Below are 21,792 nucleotides of genomic sequence, written 5' to 3' on the forward strand. Positions count from 1 at the left end.
TTTTAAACATTTTGGTGATCCAATGAAGGGCTATTCTGATATCCTTTATACCCTAGTATAGTATTTCTGTAACAAAGGTTCACAACAGAGCACCTGATGTGTCACATATACAGCTTTTAATTTGTCTTTAATATGTTTAATTGTAGCCAGCTTTCAGGACAAGTGACTATTTCTCCTCTTATACAAGCCTGAAAAAAGACAGCTTATTACTCCTGGAAGTTCACTGCAGTTAATTTTATGGATGAAGAAGAAATGAGAAACTGTAATGGGAAACAAATTAATCTTCTACAGATAAATCTGATTTTTAAAAGTCAAAACTGTGTATCAATTCAAAGTCAGAAGTCTAGAAATGTATCCACAGAAATGTCCTTTCCTGAAGACGTTCACACTTGACAAGTAGGTTTGGTGGCATCTGGAAATTATTAGATCAATATTATTTTTTGTGGATTTACTACTGATTATAATTTGATCTCCTGTAACTTGAATTCCTCCAGTTTTGAAACAGCTAGTGTTAATCTGTCCTGTACTGACCGTTTGCAGAAGTATGGTAATTGAACTGTTGCTGGGTCTGCTATTTTCTTGGAGAATTCTTGGGTGCTATCATCAGCTTTGCATAATAAATATGTATATGCACATATGTAACATCTAAAATTGAACTAAAGAGTATAGCTTTTATTTATATGCCATATTTTTAATTTACAATTAAAAACTTGGGAGAAAATGTGGTATATTTACTGGGTTTCTTTTTTTTTTCTTTTTTCTTTTTTTTTTTTACATTTTTGAGGAGCTTTTGACCTCTGTTCATCCCTATTTTTATACTTTATTTTATTAAAATCAGTAGTAAATCCCAAAGGCATATTTGTATTGATATTGATTTTCAGATGCTACCTGTGAATTTTTGTAACTTGAAATATCACTCAGAAAAATCTAAGGCCTATCTTTTGAGACTTCTGAATTTATATGGATATACCTAGCTCTTTGTGTATGAAGTCTTAATTTTTAGTAACATACTGCGAAATAAAGCTTTGATACTAAACAACAAGGCAGTGTGAGGTCACAGGTTCCTAAACAAAATTTGGACATGGGTAGATTTTATTAAGTTGTACAAAACTAATTATGGAAAGGAAAAGGGAACCCACTGATGCTCTAATTTATAAGAATATAGGAATATTCAATTCTGTCAACCTACTTCTGGAGCTTTGTATCTCAGAAACAAATTTCTTTTGAAAATTTACCATTTGTTTTACATAATTAATGTGCATCACAATGTCTTTATCCACTTTAGAAGAAATTTACTTAATATGAACTTCTGTATATTTTGGTTTAAGTGATCTGAAAAAAAAATTATATCCTCATTTACTAATCTAGGACTGTTTTGATGAGAATTTTATAATGTAAATTGATTAATGCTTTACAGGGGTTGAATGCATATTTCATCTTATATGCTATTATTAGGTATGAAGCTAACAGCATGACTTATCCTTGGATACTGCACCAGGAAGGTTAGGTGAGGAAGAAAATGTGACCTTGTCTGTGTTTCAGGGACTGATGCTACAAGCTCTCCATTTTTTGGAACAACCATTTTGGCCAATGGTAGCTCCACATGTGGGGCGGGGGCAGAGAGGATCAAGCTCTATGTTTGTAGCTAAGAAAACAAAATAAATGTAATAGATTTCAGTCTTTGAGCCCAAAGAGCAAATGGTCATTTGTTGATAAAATGTATGCCTGCCTTTTAGCAGGTGCAATATATAGAATTGCACCTGCAACATGGGTAACTAATCAGGCCACTGCACATTTTGCATGCTTAATTTAGATGCACTTTTTTTCAGATTAGATGCTTTTTTTCTAAAATAGTCAATAGCATTTCAATATTATGCCTTGACTTTCCAACTGGCTGTACAAGGGTAGATCCATGTGCCCATCAAATTCAGTGGGGTCCTACATGGGGAGAGGGTCTGGCAGTGTGAAGCCTGTTGCAGTATAGATCCCTGTAAAATGAAGCTGTGTTCGAAAAAGCAGAAGCAAAACTCTAATTGTGCTATTTGTACCAATGCTTTTAAATTTAGTGGAATAAGGGCTCAGATCTTGCATGTACCTGATATACATGAAAAAACTTGCAAGGAACACATGTAACTAATGGTGGTCTTTTTGAGAAAGAGTCAGACCTTACCTTCAGATACACGTTTGCATTCATTTCATCACAGTGTTCTCCAGGCACAGAGGAATTTGTATTTTATTGACTATTTTGAAAAGCAAAGACAAGAATGATCAGAGTAAAATTGTCAATCATTTGCACCCGCCTTGATTTCTTTGTTTGAAAAAGATCAACAGTGTCCTAATCCACTAAGAATTCACTAGAATATACAAATCTGAAGAAATGAAAATCAGCAGTACATGGAGTCAGTTCTACTACCAGAAACCCATTGTGCTGAAAATGACTACTTACGTTACCAAGGGCAGAATGCACACTGGTAAATGTAAAAGTGGGAAGCTGTGCAGTTATATACCTGATCTATTTGTTTCATTGGACGAGATCAAGATCAGATGTTTCTGACAAATACAAGTCTGCAGTTGCAGATTCTACTGAAGTAAGAAGAAGTTCTGAATACTGAATGAGGCAGTCTGTGGTCCCTGACAATGTTTGTAACAGAGACTGAGAAAGCAGGTTGAGATGAACTTTGCCATATACAACCTCTGCAAACCTGTTCAACAATTCCAACCATTTTAATGAGCTGCACCGTGTATGACAGAGCAACATACAGCCTTCCATGAACCACAGAAAAAGTAACAGTGATTTTACTAGTTATTTTAAATTCTGATCGAAAGTAAAAATTGAACAAATATTTGATTCACTTGATAGCCTGTACTTTATTCTGTGAAATCTTAAGGGCTAAGTACTAAACCCAGCCTAGCAAAACTTCCACTGACTTCCCCTCAATGGGAGTTCTGTCCTTGGATCTGTGGCAATATACTATTTCCTTTCTTTATAGCAGAGGGTTAAAATTCCAGTCCAAGTGATGGAGCAAGATAAGTGAACACTGGAGTTTCCAAGATCACTAAGCTGCATTCCTTCAGATGTCCCGATATTATTGAGACCATCTGGATATTAGGGGTTTTATCTGATAGAGGACCCTATTATCCCCCTACACACCCATCCTGATTTTTCACACTTGCTATCTTGTCACCCTAGAGCAACCACAAGATGGTGTATTGTATTTTTAAAAGGAAATGTAATTGCCAAATTTTAATAGAAATTATGTGTCAAAATGTCCACCTCTCTTCTTTCATTACAGTCTTTTCAAAAGCCAACAGTTGGTATCATTTCCTTATTATTTATAATACAAACACACAATTATGTCATCTACTTGGAGACATGTTGTGAAACAGACCTTTGTTCTCTGTGACAATCTTGACAATAAATGCTCAACCATTTGCATTTTATAATTGCTTCTCTAAGTAAGTGACCTGCTCCCTGATTGTGACATTATGTTGACACTTAGAGGACAGTGAGTAATCAATCTAAGAAACTGAAGCCATTTTAAACAATTACCAGTGTAATTATTGTTGATGTAATTGTTTCAGTGTGTCATAGTTTTAGCCTCATTACATATCGTTGTTTTTGTAAAGCTTGAGAGTTTTCAACGTCATGCTAGAAAAGAGAATGTTGATCTGGAAAAACAGTAATGTTTAACATAATATATTGATGGTTCTTATTTTGATAATTTATTGAATTTGTTTCATTATTATCCTTTCAAAATATAATTCTTTGAGATTGTTTCCATTTGATACCATCCTCCCCTAGCTTTAGTGCCTACTGGGAATTATCAGGTACTATTGAATGAGGGAGCTGTGCATTTAATCTCTTTGGGGGCAAATCACCCAGGTACTTCTGCACAATGTAAGCCATAGGTGAAATTCATCCTAGAGCAAAAGACCACTGCAAGACCATACAGAACACTATTTTATGATAGTGTCACATGCAGAAAGGGATTGTACTTCCTATCCGTGCCAGCTACACATAGTTCAGTGAGCAGGGCAACCATGGGCATGTGCTAGGGAAGTGGCCATGGAGCCAGCAGCTCCAGGCCCTATATAAATGGTATGGAGAGGCTGCAACTGCTATTTCAGATCACAGATTGAAAGGCAGCTGTGCTGCAGCCTTAAACACCAGCTCCAGGCCCTGCTTGCACTTCTCCGATGTAAAGTCCAAGAACTCTGGCTTTAATTTAATTGCTAACATGAGGTTTACTTGAAGAGAGCCTTTTACACAAGGATAAATTTCACACACTAGGATTTAGAATACCCCTCTTTCATATGAGGTTTGGAAAAATGCTGGTCATCATTTACCTATCATTTAGTTTCATCGATAGTCAAACACAGAGTGTACATAATGTAGCTAATTTGTACTATAAATGGAACAGCCTTCCAGAAACAAGTTTATTATTATGGAAGTGTTGTGAACATGAAATATGCAAGTCAGAACACGTAGAAATCTGCTTTTCCTTTTTTTTAATGGTTATGTTCAAAGTCATGAAAATTGAAACTGATACAACAATTTCTGGTTCCGAATTTTACAATCCTTCTTCTATCCTTCCAGGCCTTTTTCTTCATCCTATCATTTTCTCAGATATGGCCAAATTCTTTTTTATTAAACTCTTCCTCACTGTTATTTGAAAAATTATAAACAGGAATGAAATTAATTATATCAACATTATTACTGTTCAGAAAATATCCTGATAGTTTAATTTTTAAAAAGCTTTGATAATATGGTCTGGGCTTTATAAAACTTTTGGATGAAGACCAAAGTAATTCCCAGCACCGTGATTTTTTTTTCAGGGTCTGCAAGTTCAAAAGATTTTAAAGTTGAAGAGCATGTTCGTCAGCTGCAGATGAATAAAAAATGTAGGGACGGTTGGTAAATCAAACCTGGAGATCCAGGAAACGTATCCCAATAAACTTTATAAAAATACAAAATAATGATGCACCCTGAATGATATTATATTTTGCATTAGCATAACCGGAGAGTTCTTGTAGTTGGCTGGGAATAACAAATTCCCAGCTGTGACTGTTCATAAATGGAACATTTTCCCAACCTTGGTACATCTGCATTCTGCAGCTAGGCAGATGGAAAATTGGAAGCTCTTCTCATCCCTCAATCCCTGAGCTCCATAAGGAAGGACTGTCCTGGTTTTGTGTGTATCTTTTTTTTTTTTTTGGTCTATACAGTGAGAGCTGAATTCTAATGCAATGCCCTCTTTAAAATTGTTTTACTGCTTATATTGGAGGGATATTTTGCAATGGCAGGAAATGTAAAAAGAAAACCTTATGCTGTTAAAGATGTGAAAAGCCAAAAGTGTAACAAATAGAGCAAAATAATGGAAATGAAGATTTTTATTTCATTGACCTGACATTTTTCAAATAATTTTCAAACAATAAAACATTTAAAACATGATCTCTATTTTGACTTTTGATTGCAGTTTAACAATGACAATGAACAATGACACAAAGGTATTTTGCTTTTAATTTGAATTCATTGAGAAGTATAAACAAGAGAATAGAGAAACACATTTTAAATTGTCTAGTTGATTATGGCCTCCTTGAGAATTATTTCACAGTACGGTCCTGATCCTGCAAGCCCATACATATGAATGTGACTTCAATGGTCCAGAGGTCCTGCCTATCTGTGTGCTCATTGCAGGATCTGATCCTAAATTCCAGTTCTGATTTATGAACATTTTTGATGCTTTCTACACAGATAAATTTAATGTTGCATTTAAAAATTATCTCTTTGTCTGTTCCCTTTTTCATACCAGCTTTCCTCTTACCAAGGGAAGGTAGAAACTATAAAAAATGTAATTCTTGGCTCTTCTTAAAAATGTTTCATTTGTTCTCAAGAGAATAAAATGTTACTATATTTCCAAAAATGCAAGCCCTCCTAATACTCACTCATTGTTTCTCTTTTGATGTTACATCAAGTACGTCCTGTCTAAAAATATCCTCATTTTATAAATGTTTGTGTTTGCAGTTATTTACATTAAATGTAAGGGTAATACAAACACTTGGTCAGAATATTGGGATGTCTCACAATTGAGTTCAGGTCAACCCCAGATCGAAATTAGGATATCTGTTAGTTTACTGTGGGTCTGTGAACTCACTCCAGCAGAGTGTTAGCACCCTCAACTGGTTGGAGTTGGAGTTAAGACACCTCTGGTCCCTGCAACAGGAAATGCATTTTCATGTTGTATTAGCTAGCACAATCTGAGAGTATATCATTTGTCAGTTTTGCTAACACAGTGGAAACAATGTATATGAGATTAGTACTAATACTCTACTCAGTAGGATTCAAGGCCATGCCATATTTTTTATGAAAAGTGCAATATAACCTTCATCACCTCTAAAATGTATTAAATATTTTACAGTCAATATTTTGCTGATAATTTTAACTCAGCATTCACAAATATGCATAAAGATATTTAGACATAATTTCATAAAATGTGACTAGTCACCATTTCCAAAAGGCTCTATGTTGTATAATTATTTTTGTTTATTTGTTTTGAGATTTACACTGTATGCAGGTACATGGTGAATATTTTCGAACATAAGCTGTTGCATGTACAGCCTGCCCCAAAAGAAGGCTCAGTACACTTCTTGCAATTACTCCCTTATACTGTACCCTGAGGGACAAGAAACCTGATCTCCATTGGACAAGCTGGGAGTGAATTCAGAACCATGATCAAGAATGATAAACCCTGACTGACCAGACTTTCAAATCTAAGAGCTGATTGCAAAAGATCTCAGCTAGCTGCCTGACTTCAGTTCAACTAGGATCAGGCCCTGTAGGAAGACAGGGAAGCTCTTATATAGCAAGAACCATAGCCATATAGCACCTCTAAATTAAAATAATACTTTGAATTGCACATTGAAGCATACAGCCAGTGCTGTGTTTTTTGTTATATATCTGCTTAGCATCAGCTCTGTGCCTGACCTGCTGTAATATGCTCCAATATTGCTAAGACCATCTAATAAGCATTCAGCAGCATTCTGCACTTACTTTAGTTTCTGACTTGTCCACAGTAGTAGTCCCATATAGAATGGATTGCAATAATCCAGACTGGAGGACACGCAGATCTGGATAACTGTGACAAGGTCTACATCAGGTAGAAACTGTTGTCACTATCTACCCAAGCACAAAAGAGAAATGACAATCCTGGCCACTGGAAACACAGGATCACTCAGGAAACTGGAAGAACCCTGAGGCTGCAAATCTCACTGTCAAGGTTGAGCAGAACCTACAATAATGAGGGCAATCTTCTAAATGCTTCCCTTTATTTTTCCACTATAACAGCTATCTTCTCTGGATTGAACTTCAATCACACCCCTATTTCAGCCAGACACTGGAAGTGCAAAAGCCTGCACCATCCTGGTTTGACAAAACAGAGATTTAGGGCTGTATGTCATCTAAGGTTGATGGCATTGCAGCCCAAATTGTCTCATTATCTCCCCCCAGTGGCCTCACATACATGTTGAGAGGAAGGATGACAGAATGAAACCTTGTGGACTTCCGCATGAGAGAGAACCCTCGGGGCTGATGATCAATTGCCCTGTACCATCCTCTGGGATCTCTCTGAGAGGGAAGAATGGAACCACACAAGTACAATCCCATCCACCCCAACTTAGGTCCACAGGTGAGTCAGCAAACCTCATGGTCAGTGCTATCAAAGTCTGCTGATAGATCTAAACGCAATCATCAATGAGAAACGTTTGTGCATCGCTAGGAGGATGATATCAGCCAGTGGAACTAATGCAGTCTCCATGCCGTACACAGGTTGGAAACCAGATTGAATGGGGTCCAAGAAGTCGGAAGACTTCACCGCAAGTTTCACACTTACCAATGCCAGAAAAGGAAGGTTAGAGACTGGAGAGTAGATGCCTAGATTGTTGTCATCAAGCAATAGTTCATTGAACATGACCGTAAACTCTGTCGATTTGAGGGAAGTTGCACCTTGCCCTCCCATTAGGACTCAATAACTATCTATAATAGAGTGGTCTATTGCCCTGCTTGATTTTACCAGTAATGAGTGGAAAGGGATCATCTTGTAGGTCATGGGCCTAAACTCATCCAGCACCTCTAGAATCTCAGTGAGCACAACTCGTTGAAACTTGTAGGCAGAGAAGATGTTGTATTAGTCATCCCCAGCATAGTTTTGTTACTATGGGAGAGGGAAATCAAGTCAGATTCTGATTGATTTTCTCCATAAGATAGATAGAAAGTTCTTTATCACAATCAACATTCAACTCTGTTTCAAAGTGACGCCTCCCCCAGCTCCACCAAGCTGTCTATCACTTGGAATAATTCTACTGGTCAGGACTTCATGAATACTATGGTGAAGGAAAAGCTTTCTCAACCACCACAAGAAACGTATGGACTCAGATCGTTTTACATTTGCCTTGTTTTGTTTTCAGTCTCTGCTCAAACCTCCCACTGATTTTGATTTGAAATCCTAACTAACTACTTAATTCAGATCCTGATCCATGATCTGGTAAAAGAGCTGGCTATCCTTAAATAGAAAGTGTATTTGTGAATACTGCAGTTAATTGCTCTCATACTTAGCTTGCAGAATACTTGAACGCTACACTTGCACTGGACCAAGAATGTATGCAGTGGAAAATTCTGTGTAACAATATGCCACTTTTAATGCACGATTTTTAGAGAACATATGACCTTAAGTCGACTCTTCTTGTCCAAATGTATATTGGTTGCTAGCATTCTAAAAATAGGATTGGTGCAGATATGTTTTTATATATAAATTGAAAGTGAAATGGTTCAAAGTGCAATTTATTTTCCCTCTTTCTACCCCATCCTCATAAGTTTGTTTCTTATATTCCATTAGTTGCTGCAATGTCTGTAATTTCATCTGTCCTGTGGAAACATTTTTTCTAGGATTTGTGTTTGTCTTTGCATATAAGAGACTGGAATGACAGGTCCTCACTATACATCATTCAAAATCCTTGGGGAAGTGGCATATGGAAGCAGAAACTGATTAGAAAGGAGGCTCAGGGCAGGGCTATGAATCCACTCTCAGCCAACTTCTACAAGATGAAAACCAGTTTGATTGATATGTCCTAGTAGATGTTAGAACATTGACCCATAACATCTGATATAAGCTGCAGGATTACTGCCATTACTGCTTTAAGAAATTTTAACAAGGCTTCAAATAATATCTGACATGCAAGGCTGGAGGTAATGAACTTCTGAGTAAATCTTGTCATTTCATACTGGATTTCGACAGTCAATTTTACACTAACTCCATCAAAGAAGAAAGGAGACAGATTTATAAAAGAGCAAATCATTGAGTCTTTTTCTTTAATAATAATAGAAAAAGAATAATGCTGGTTTAATTCAGAATTTGAGACACAGCTATACCATTTCTGTGTTTTTTTCATAATATTTTGTTTCCAGGCAATGTTTGTACTGGTGGTTTGTTCATTATTTCCATATGTTTTTCTTGATCTAAAGCATATATTTTCTGCATTGACTTCGTGCTCTCATGCTTTGATATTTATGGGTGCAATAATTATTGCTCTTTTTACAGTCATTAGAAGCAAAATTTATAGTGATTCATAATGTTGGGTCTGAGGAGTATTAATGTGGTTTCTAATTTCTTTTCCTCTACACGTGATATACAGCAATATAAGAAAACTGTATTAAAAACTGTCCAACGTTGGTATTCATGCTTGTGGGTATGCAAACCCACATTATTTCAGGCTCCAGAATGGGCACAAACTGTCTGCATAGATTATAAACAATGGTAAGAAATGATTATACTGAATCCATATGAGCTGGCAGCTGTGACATGGGGTGAAGTAGATACAGCTTAATTCTTTACACTTCATAAGGAGCTGAGCTCTGGCAAAGTCCCTTTGTGTCAGAGGCTGAAGGACATACAACGCTAATGCTGATTAAAACTTTATTTTGAACACTTTAACCTTCTGACTATAAATGCAGTACTTTCCCCCCCAACGCTATATATTGATTATTAATTTTGCTATAGTAACTACATTTAACTCTGAGAATGTGTGTAGAATTTTAAACTTTTTTTCAAATCATCTGCTATCTGATTCTCTCTAAAATGACTTTCAGGCAACATTTACTTACGGTTACATTTAGCAAGACAGCTTAGAGGTAGCCAAAATTCAATAATTGTGGATGTTTTTGTAACCTGCCTGAGGTCCAGAAGGTAAGTAAGGGGCAAAAGGTTATTATCTTTGAATTAAGTGAAAAATTGTGCAGGATGTATTCAAAGAGCTCATCTTCAAGCTGGAGAAGCATTTCTAAAATACATCTTGCAATCTTGCCAAACTTTGGAGGTTTTCTAACAATAATATAATTTGAAAAAACATTTGAAATTGGGAAAAACATATGATTACATCTTCTAAAATCCTCTCAGAAAATGGTGTAATCTACCAATTACAAAAAGCAGTGTATAGCTTCTTTCTTACTCCATGTGTTACTGCTCCCAAAGGTGTAACCTAACAATGTATAGTTCTTTGGAAAAAAAAAAAAACATGAAGTTTCTGTAGGCAGAAAAATATGAGTTGGTGGGATTTAAGAGGGAACAGGGTAGAATTTTAATTAAAGAAATGCCAAACAGAGAGTAATCCTTTGTAAAACGTTCTGCACGTTACTTTGCACAACATAGGAAAATGCCCTCTTCCTCTTTTCCTCGAACCCACTATGCAACCAAAGAAAATCAAAGGTGTAAGTTGTGAACTTTTATATAGCCTGAAGTGGAGAATCAATTATAAAGATGCTTTTAGCAGAGAATTAAATTTACAAGAAGAATGTGTCTGTTTCTCTTAATGATTGGTCACAAAAAGAGTACTTTCTGGGAGTGCAACTTCTTATTATTCTCAGGCACATAATATGTTTAATATATAGTTGTCATAAAAAAGTTAATTCTTTAAAAAGTTAATGCTCTACGTTTCAGTGAATATAATGTTTAACTCTTTTAAGTACAACATATGGGGATAAGTTTGCGTGAACTTAGACAAACTAATTTGAAAGTTCAGGGCAGGAGAAACTTGTATATACTATGTATTCTCTTAGATTAAATGTAATTATTGACATGACCAATTTATTATCTGCATCATAAAACTGTCAGACTTTAAAATGATCTTCATTTTATGGAGCTCATTTTAACAAATATTGAGATTTAGGAGTAAGCCCTAGAGTCTTATGTGTTGGCCCTTTTTCTTGAGATCTGGGTTTTGATGAGTATTTGGTACACTAAGTATGTGTGACAACAGATATTAGAGCTTTACAGCACGGTATATTAAGAAACAGGATGAGGAGGTTAGTTGTAGGAATGGGAGAGGTCAACGTATATCACCACCTCAAACAGTATTTTAAGAGCATTTCAGATGGAAACATTCAATTGTAGAAATTAGGGCTGTCGATTGATCACAATTAACTCACGCGATTAACTAAAAAAAAAATAATTACAATTCATTGCCGTTTTAATCACACTGTTAAATAATAGAATACCAATTGAAATTTAGTAAATATTTTGGATGTTTTTCTACATTTTAATATATATTGTATTCTGTGTTGTAATTGAAATCAAAGTGTATATTATTTTTTATTACAATCATTTGCACTGTAAAAATGATAAACAAAGGAAAGTAGTTTTCAATTCACCTCATACAGGTACCGTAGTGCAATCTCTTTCTTATGAAAGTGCAACTTACAAATACAGATTTTTTTTTTTTGGTTACATAACTGCCCTCAAAAACAAAACAATGCAAAACTGCAGAGCCTACAAATACACTCAGTTCTACTTCTTGTTCAGCCAATTGCTAAGACAAACACATTTATTTTCATTTACAGGAGATAATGCTGCCCTCCGCTTATTTACAATGGCACCAGAAAGTGAGAACATGCATTTTCATGGCACTTTTGTAGTCTGCATTGCAAGGTATTTATGTGCCAGATATGCTAAACATTCGTATACCCCTTCATGCTTCGGCCACCATTCCAGAGGACAATCTTCCATGCTGATGATGCTCATTAAAAAAATAATGTGTTAATTACATTTGTGATTGAACTCCTTGGGGGAGAATTGTATGTCCCCTGCTCTGTTTTACCTGCATTCTGCCATATATTTTGTGTTGTAGCAGTCTCGGACGATGACCCAGCACATGTTCATTTTAAGAACACTTTCACTGCAGAGTTGACAAAATGCAAAGAAGTTACCAATGTGAGACTTCTAAAGCTAGCTACAGCACTCGACCCAAGGTTTAAGAATCTGAAGTGCCTTCCAAAATCTAAGAGGAAAGAGATGTCAGCATGCTTTCAGAAGTCTTAAAAAAGCAACACTCCAATGTGGAAACTACAGAACCCAAACCACCAAAAAAGAAAATCAACCTTCTGCTGGTGGCATCTGTCTCAGATGATGAAAATGAACATGCGTCGGTTCACACTCCTTTGGATTGTTATCTAGCAGAATCCCTCATCAGCATGGACACATGTCCCTGGAATGGTGGTTGAAGCATGAAGGGACATATGAATCTTTAGCATTTGGCACGTAAATATCTTGCGACGCCGGCTACAACAGTACCATAAGAATGCCTGTTTTCACTTTCAGGTGAGAAGAAGCGGGCAGCAATATCTCCTGCAAATGAAAACAAACTTGTTTGTCTTAGTGATTGGCTGAACAAGAAGCAGGAGTGAGTGGACTTGCGGCTCTAAAGTTTTACACTGTTTTATTTTGAATGTAGGGTTTTTGGTACATAATTCTACATTTGTAAGTTCAACTTTCAAGATAAAGAGATTGCACTACAGTACTTGTATTAGGTGAATTGAAAAATACTACTTTTCATTTTTTACAGTGCAAATACTTGTAATCAAAAATAAATATAAAGGGAGCACTGTACACTTTGTATTCTGTGTTGTAATTGAAATCAATATATTTGAAAATGTAGACAACATCCAAAATATTTAAATAATTGGTATTCTATTGCTTAACAGTATGATTAATCATGATCAATTTTTTAAATCACTTGACAGCCCTAATAGAAATGTAATATTTCTAAGAACATAGGATCAAATTCACCACTACACCCTAGCTGCTTTTTGCCATTCTAACAAAACAAAGACATTGTAACACCAATTCATATTGTTTTCAGATATGCGATGTGCCAAGATATTGGCAATAAGAATGTTCATCTTTTCACCTCTTGGCCACCTTTGGAATCCTATTCAGTGATAGTGACTGAATGTTGGTACTTTCTGCCAAATTTTTAGTAACCTATGCTCAGTGAGTTGGTGGTTTCAATCCAGCTGTAGAGGGACAGAAGTCTATTCCGTAAAAGCCCCAATCTTTTCAGAGCTCTTGTTCAGCATCTTACCAGAGAAACTAAGCGATAAAATTTTCAAAAGTGATGTAGGAGACTAATATTTATTTTCAGAAGTGATTTAAACACTTCAGAGACTATATGCCATTGGCTTTCAATAAGACTTAGGCTCCTAATTGCCTAAGTCACTTTTGAAAATAGGAACTTGGCTCTTAAGTCACTTAGGTCCATTTTGAAAATTTTAGGTGAGCTCTTAATTAAACTGAAGCATGAATTTTCCTTGGACATGTTCCTTACGTGGACAAGGCTGAAACATGGTGGTGGGACAGATGAGTCAGACTGCACTGTTACTACTTTTTTCTTGAATAAAGAGAGGGCTTTGGGGTAGATTTTCAAAGGCACAAGTGGGAGTTAAATGCCCACCTTTTCTAGACTTTCATTGGGAATTGGACGTCTAACTCCCTGTTTCCCACTGAAAATCCCCCTTTTGTATCCAAGGCTTTATATCTTTCTCAAGCACTAAATTCACTAATTTACAAAACATGTGCATAAAATATTATAGTAATAAATTGTATCCAGAAGATAAGAGCAAGGACTCCTGTCACAAGTGTAATACCAAGAATACATTGTAGTGCATGGGTACTACCAACCACTATTTTTTGGAGAAAATTGTTCTTAATAGGAAAAAGTAAACCTTACAGTAGACATATGCTTAAGTTGGAGAGTATCATTGCTCCTTGAATTATTATCACTTCGTGGCCTGGGTTTATTTTGAAAAGATATTTTCATTTGTGCTCACTAGTTAATATATATTTTTTTATTCTGATGAGCTTGTTATGGCACTGGAATAAAACAAAAGCCAAGGACACAGCTCAGGCCATCTCTGCTTGGGCCATTTCTAATCTAGGTCTGTTCTTCACACTTCCCTCTTGCTGCACTGAGAGTCAGCAGTAATAACCAAATTCCAAAGGAATTGTAAGGCTTCATTTAGAACTTGTGAATTCATGTAGAGTGAGTTATTTACAAATCAAACAAGAACCCTGAGGCTAGGAAAAAGTGAACAAGGTGAATATTCACTGCTGACCTATCACTAATCACATAAAAGTAGATACTGGTTAGGAGTTGCTTAACGCAATTCAAGAATCTGTTTTAGGAGGGTTTGTCCCACCTGGGTTTCACGTGACCTCGCATGACCTCCACAAAGGGCTAGATTGTAATTTGACAATCTGTCTTGAATGAGGGGCAGTCTGTTGCTGAGCTCAGAGAGTCATAATTTCTCTCACACTGGCCCCTTGCTCTCAGGAGGAGTAAGTTATTTCACCCATCTTCATGGGACAGTTTACTCCCCACAATGTGACTGAACTATTGGATCTGGAGAGTGTGGCAGGGGTGGGGAAGGAGAAGAGTTCACACCCAAGGGTCCTCCCATCTTCACTTTCCTCCCTGCACACAATGCAGTCTTGGTCAAGCAGCTGGGATCAAAGTCTGAACACTGCTGAGCAAGTGTGTAAGGAGGGCCTTATGTTGCCTTACTTCTTTGTACAGATAAGTAAAGTTCTGACGATCCAGCCCATATGGGGAACATGCAGTAAATGTCTACCTAACAGGTTGTTCTCAGGAGTTTATGCACCTCAGTTTCAAACTAAATCTACTATTTTACTTGCAAATCCTCTTCTCTGAACAACAGCTCTTCTGACTATTGCAGATTTGAAGCTAAAGAGATGCAAAATAAGATACTGGGTATTTGTTTTCCATTTAACTTCAGACATGACTGTTGACCTCAAGTTCTGCCTTATTTAAATTTAAATTAAAGTTAATTTAAGCTAACTTTACACAAAACATTTATAAGTTTCTGAAAAGCAGCAACTCAGATTTTATAGGACTGAAATACATTATTTTGAAAATATAAAGCAGGGAGATTTGCAGAGTATTTAGTGAACATGTACATTGAAACTTTAACCTGTAAGGCTAAACTATGCTAACAGAGCATCTGTCTGAAATCTCTTTACATATAACGTGCATCACGAGACACTAGTTGGCAGATAAATAATTGTGGAGACAAGGTGAAATTTTCAATGAGCCATCACAGCTTGATAAGTCATTTTAATTATTATGTGATGCATATTTAAAAGACAGCAATTTGTTATGAGCTGCAGGCTGAAACATGGCAAACTGACAAGGCTGTTCCAAAAGAGTGAATCTGCTTCTAGACATTGCAACTTTATTTTCTTACAACTGTTTTTTTTTCTTTCTTCTTTCTTCTTCTTCTCCTCATCCTTAAATTTCCCCCTATAGAGGTCCTTCTGTAGTGCCATGGTAGAGGAGCTGAGGATGTCTCTGAAGTGTCAACGTCGGTTAAAACACAAACCACAGGCCCCTGTTATTGTGAAAACAGAAGAAGTTATCAACATGCACACGTTTAATGACAGAAGGTTGCCAGGTAAAGAAACCATGGCATAGAGCTGGGAGGCCAAATACCCCAAGCACAAACTGTCGTCTTTTTTTTTTCAAACAACTTTGCGAGAATGTTTCCTGTGGAAATATGCAACCTGTGCAAAATAAAATGAGTTACCTCATGCCGCTGTGTCTATGAACTAGAGACTCAATGATCTAAGCAGTTGCAATGGCCAGACTCGAATCACAAGCATCATGGATCAACCAAGTTATGCAGGGGTTACACTGTTTGTCATGGGTTCCACCATTATGAATGAATGAATGTTTCATGTGAGTTTTGTGGCTGATTTCAAATGCAGTCTTAGTGAGAAATTGCAGGTTCCTTTTGAAGTTCAACTGTTGCCAGGTGGTGGAGAATAAACGTCTGACATAGTAACTAACCACCGAAGGAGTCTTCAAACAGTAATGTCTCAAAACAGAGTATGTTCTTGAGAACTTTCAAGCATAGAAGAGTTAGTATTTGCTGGCCTATATCTACAAACTGTAACTGCCAGCTGCAGAGGTGATATGAGCTTACTGGATGGGAGGAGTTTTAAAGCAAAGGAAATCTGAATCTCATGAATAGGATAAAAATGGGGATGCTAACCTGCTTTTGGACTGTGTCTGTGTCAATGATCAAAATAAAAAAATGTCAGTAAAAAAGGCAGTAATAATTTCCTTTTAATTTACTTGGGCTGGAATTTTGATGTGTGAAAACCATAAAGTTGACCCAATTTTCGATGACATAAAATTGACAAAGAAATGTATCTTACAATCTTTAGCTGTAAGCAATTACTTTGTTCTTTAATTGTAAAAGAGAAAAATAAAGTGTATTTGGCACATAGAAGGCTTGTATTTTAGCCAAAAAGAGTTGTGAAACCCTTGATCCTGCTACTAATTGAACTCAATGGAGCCTGTGCAATTCTCGCTAATAGTGAAAAAGGGATTGGTCACCTAAAAGAAGTGAATGTGGAGAACTTTAAAGAGGACTGCATTTATCAATACGGTCACAGTGTTAAATGAACAAAATTCTTGAGCAGTTTTTTTCAAAAAAATGTTCAGGTTTATTTGTGGAAATGCAAGATTTCTATGAAAATAGTTTTTGTATGGAAATTTTTGTAATACTTTTTATCAACAAAATAAGAACATGCGTTCTGGTCGGGGGTGTGATGCCAAGCATGAATGGTAGTGCGTGTGCATCACCAACGTTTGGTGAAAACTATTTTTATCAAGAAAAAGGAATCTTAGAAGAGAAATATTTTCAAGTTAGATAATAAAGCTAAGTGCACTACCAGCACTGCTTACCATGCTACACTCCTGGTTTCCACTAGGCTGATAACATACTGTAATGAACAATTGTGTGTAAATGGTAAAAGACACAAAACTCTTGACCACATTGTGATGACAGTTGAAGTGCACACAGTTTGCTGTTTGAATCCAATGCACAAAATTAAAAAAAAAGCATTAAAATTATGTCAGTTTTAGTTGTTTTGTTTTTGCTGTGTGATTTGAGCAATATATGTACAGTACTTTGTGTTAGTACTGCTACTTATAACAATCTCAGTTTAGGGCCCAATCCTACAAACACTTGCTACTGAGCATAAGCCAGTGACTCCTTTGGGACTGCTGTACATCTCCCGCTATGGACACCTATTGCAGGGTTAGGCCCTTAGTTGTTACAAACCTAATTTACCCATCCTGCTTTTAGTGGGTTTCAGGACATAACATTTTGAAAAAACTGCCCCACTGATGTTAAATCTTGCCCCCTGTAAATCTGTATCCTGAAAATGCAGCAAAACGTATAATTCTAGGAATGTTATGCCTACTACCAAAGTTTATAAAGATGTTTGGGTTTTTTATTTCAGAAAAAAACATTTTATTTGGCTATTTTATTTATTTATTTATTTAATTTATAACAAACAGATTTCTAGAACTAAAGGAATAAGAAATCAGTCATCAGTGAGGAAAGTGAATAGTTGTTTACACAAGGCACAATTTTATGTTATCATCCAAAAGAATTATTCTATAACGTTTCACTTTTCCAGTACAAAAGTATAATATAGATCACCAACATTGCAGGGGTTATATTATGCTATTTGGGATTTTGGGTCTACTATCCAATTCCGATAAATTTTCATATGCATTGAGCTGGCCATTTTCATCATGACTAGGCATCAGGAAAATAAAATCTCTGCTTGTGAGAGTTTCATCCCATTGATGTGGTATAAAGAACAGGTTATTTTTGCCAAAATAAACAAAACATAAAATAAAATAAAAACACCTTCAGCAAAGGTTCTGAAAAAATATATATAGTTAACTAATGCACATTTAAACAAGTTCAATTTTTAAATAAAAAGGAAAAAAAAGTAACTGTCATACAGGACAATGGAAACTCCTAATTATGATGGTTTGGAATGGTAAAATATTGGCTATTGCATTGACTGATGATTTACAATAAAATTTGTAAAGTCATAAAGCATAATGTTGTATTATATTCAGACTAACCTTTTTTTCTCCATTTAAGGATGTTGAAATAAGCAGGAGTTTCATTCTCCCCTTGATCCACATGGGTAATTCTCATTAACATTAATGTGAGCCACAGTAAGTATGAAAAGGCAGGAAAATGCCCCATATATATCATTTGGGACAAAAACCCCTAAGGAATGGGGAATATTAAAACTGAAAACAATATGGATTAATTTGCATCTCAGTGAGAACATGCAGCCTTCAATGGGAAGAGAAGCATGCAAAGTAACTGGTAATTGGAGATTTGAATATCAAGACCAGAATGGATGGCTCAACAGACTCACTGGGATAATGGCATAATTTGACTGTATACTATCACCCGTTTATGTTTATTGATGTGAGCTGGTAATGATTTTTGTTTTTAGAGAATCAAAGAATTTAAATGAAAAAAAATGACTAACACACACAGTAGTCCCCAAAGCAGCAGAAAATGTCATGCATTGCTATACATCCCCCAAAGCTCAATGGATCATTTTCCCATCAATACTATGAATGCAGTTCCCTATCCTGAGAGGGAAAACACCATTTCTAATGGCAAGGGCCAGATCCTCAGCTGGTGTAAGTTGTGATAGCTCTGTAGCGCTGTTAAAATCAATGGAGCTACACCTATTTACGCTAAGTGGGCATCTGGCTCTTGCAGATGCACTCAGACTTTACTCAGTTCCACTGTTTTATGTGGGGGGGTTTATACAAGAAATCAATATGTCCATTGATTTCTCAGAAAGGGATGGTTGCTTTTTCTCTGGCTGATCTTGATTGTCAGTCCAGAGAAGAGTTTTAAAGCAGCTATAATTCAGCTATGAGGATCTACCTGGATGATTAAAAAAAAAAAAGACGTAAGAAATGAATTCTTCAGGTGACATTCCCTTTCTTTATACTTTAATTAATGTACAGGTCTGCAATCTTTAAGGATTCCCAGGATACCAAGTGTGAAATCTTCAGATTTGCCTCTTAGCACATTTCTTTAGAACCTTTAGTTGGGCACAGGCAACTATTTAGATACAAAAAGAAATGACAAAGTATATTTAACTCTACGTGTTTATGAGGAATCTAGTTTTGGGCAGGACTGGAAGTAGAAATCCTGGGCCTCAGCTGAAATCATTAGAGATAAGCTGATTTACATCAATCTGGCTCATTATACCAAGATATACTACTGCAAGAAGAACGAGGAGTATTTGTGGCACCTTAGAGACTAACAAGTCTCTTAGATTTAGAGGATGCCACAAGTACTCCTTGTTCTTTTTGCTGATACAGACTAACACGGCTACCACTCTGACTACTGCAAGAGACACTGCTCTTGTAATATTCCCAGGCTGGAAGAAACCAGGAAGTGCCGGCAGTTTTGTGAGAGATTTTATTCTTATGAGGTTTCCAGCCCAATTTTTTAACTGAAGAGCTTAATGCAGGAGTGGCGAATCTTCAAGTTTGCATCTGAATTTCTGGGGACTTATCAGAACCTGCCCTTCTCAGGTTCACCTTTCACTTCTTCCAAAGAAGCATCATTCAATGATTTTTAAAAAATAATAATAAGTTGACTGGATAATATGACAGAATGTGAAGGACATGATGGAGAATGGAAGAAACTAACTAACTAACTAAATAAATTTGAAATGGGAAAAATGCCATGATATTTTACAAAATAAGGAGGTATCAAACCAGATAATAGCACAGAACGAGAGAGACAGGAGGCATATGCCATATGGATCATTTCTGCAGAATAATGCTTAAGGCTGGTAAAAATGTGCCAATCATGGAGCAGCTCATGACCACTTCACCTTATCCCCAGATAAAGGAGACCCATCACAAAATATAGTGGGTTAAATCCTTGCTACATTGAAATCAATGACAAATTTCCCATTGACTTCAATGTGACCAAGATTTCATCCAGAATCTCCAAAAATGGTAAATTTATTCAGCTAAATGTACAATGACCGAAACATAGAGGCCAAAGTATGACCTTCAAGCCTGCCTTCAGGTTTACAGGTACAATTTGCCTTGTGTCATAGATTCATATTTTTGAGTCCAGAAATGTCCACAATGGTCATCTAGTTTGTTCTCGGGCATGAATTCCTTGGTGTCATCTTCCTACTTCTTTCATGCTGTCCCCTACACCTTTCTGATGTGTCCACTAAGCTCTTCCTTTTCCACCTTTTAAATCTCTTCCCAAAACCGATATCTTCAAGCTGTCCTATAATCCGTAGCTCCAGTTAAACCAATGTTACTCGGAACACCTCATCTCCCTTGTTTGTAACCTCCAAGGGCACATACACTAGCCTTTCATGTGACTGTAATCTTATTGTCCTTCTTTTTATTTTACTTCCTGTTCCCTGCCTCTATCTCTTCCTCCTGTTTTTCTTGTATTTGCCTAGATTGTACGCTCTTCGCGGGCAGGGAATCTATCTTTTATTTGTTATATGAAGCACCATGCACATCTACGGAGCGATAAATAATAAAAATAAGACCTTTTTAAATTGTTTGAAGTGATACTGATCTGATTGCCTGCCAGTCTAACACTCTGAGGGTCCTGGTTCATAACTGGGGGTCCTATGCATTATACAAATAATTATAGTAAAAAGTCAATTGACAGGAGCCATCACTCTGATTTACACATCAGTGGGAATTACCCTACAGAATAACGGTACAATAGCCAAAACATAACGGAAATAAAACTTATGTAACATAGATCCTCATGTACTGATCTACTTAACAGCAGTTTTACTACTCATTCTATCTCATTTAAGGATGGGCCAACCAATTCAGATTACATAAAACTGAGAACTTGTCAGAAGTTTAGTCCAAATCTCACGTCCTAATTTATGTCAGGTTTGGAAAACAAGCAGTGAAATAACTCCTCTCCTACCTTGTCCCAAAACTGGCTTCATTCCTTTGCTGAAATACATCTAATTGTTGAGCAAGTCTAGCAAATTTTCCAATACCACAAGTATGCACTAAATCCATTGTGCAAAGGAATTCTTTGCTAATGATAGAACTGCAGAAAATAGAGAAGGCCTCTTGAGTAGGGATAAGTGAACTGTATTTTCAGAGGGTGTCTATCACTTGATGCACTTGGCCTAGTGGCAGAACTTACCAGATTTTCTTCTTCCTATTGTGCCTGGTCCCTTTTTAAATTTAGTGCCACTTTGGCACTACACACCTTGTCTTGCAAATAGGACTGCATAGACAGTAACACTCAAGAAAGCCCTACACCATGCAAAATGCTTCCTTTCCTTTCCTTTTCCGAGATAGTAGACATACTTGGGGTTGGGAAGGAATTTTCCCCCAAGTCAGATTGGCAGAGACCCTGGTGGGGGTCGGGAGGGCGTTTACCTTCCTCTGCAGCGTTTGGCATGGTCTTAACTAGCATAAATAGTGAATTTGCTGTAACTTAAAGTCTTTAAATCAACAATTGAGGACATCAATAACTCAACCAAAAGTGATGGGTTTATAGCAGAAGTGGATGGGTGAGGTTCTGTGGTGTGA

General features: G+C 36.5%; 1 protein-coding gene across 7 annotated transcripts in view; it reads left to right on the forward strand.

The window, feature by feature from the left end:
• GRIK2 (glutamate ionotropic receptor kainate type subunit 2) overlaps positions 1-20,747 on the forward strand; it is a 603,576-nt gene extending 582,829 nt beyond the window's left edge. For 3 of the 7 annotated variants that reach the window (XM_037894531.2, XM_043542708.1, XM_043542706.1), the window contains 2 exons: positions 7,508-7,685; positions 15,649-15,798. In XM_037894531.2, the coding sequence (XP_037750459.1) occupies positions 7,508-7,685; positions 15,649-15,662 (192 nt within the window). In that variant the 3' untranslated portion in view covers positions 15,663-15,798. The other 4 variants (XM_043542704.1, XM_007059389.4, XM_043542707.1 and 1 more) reach the window with 3 other exon arrangements.
• The last annotated feature ends 1,045 nt before the right edge of the window (positions 20,748-21,792 follow it).

This window comes from Chelonia mydas, chromosome 3 (assembly GCF_015237465.2).
Source record: "Chelonia mydas isolate rCheMyd1 chromosome 3, rCheMyd1.pri.v2, whole genome shotgun sequence".
NCBI lineage: Eukaryota > Metazoa > Chordata > Testudines > Cheloniidae > Chelonia > Chelonia mydas.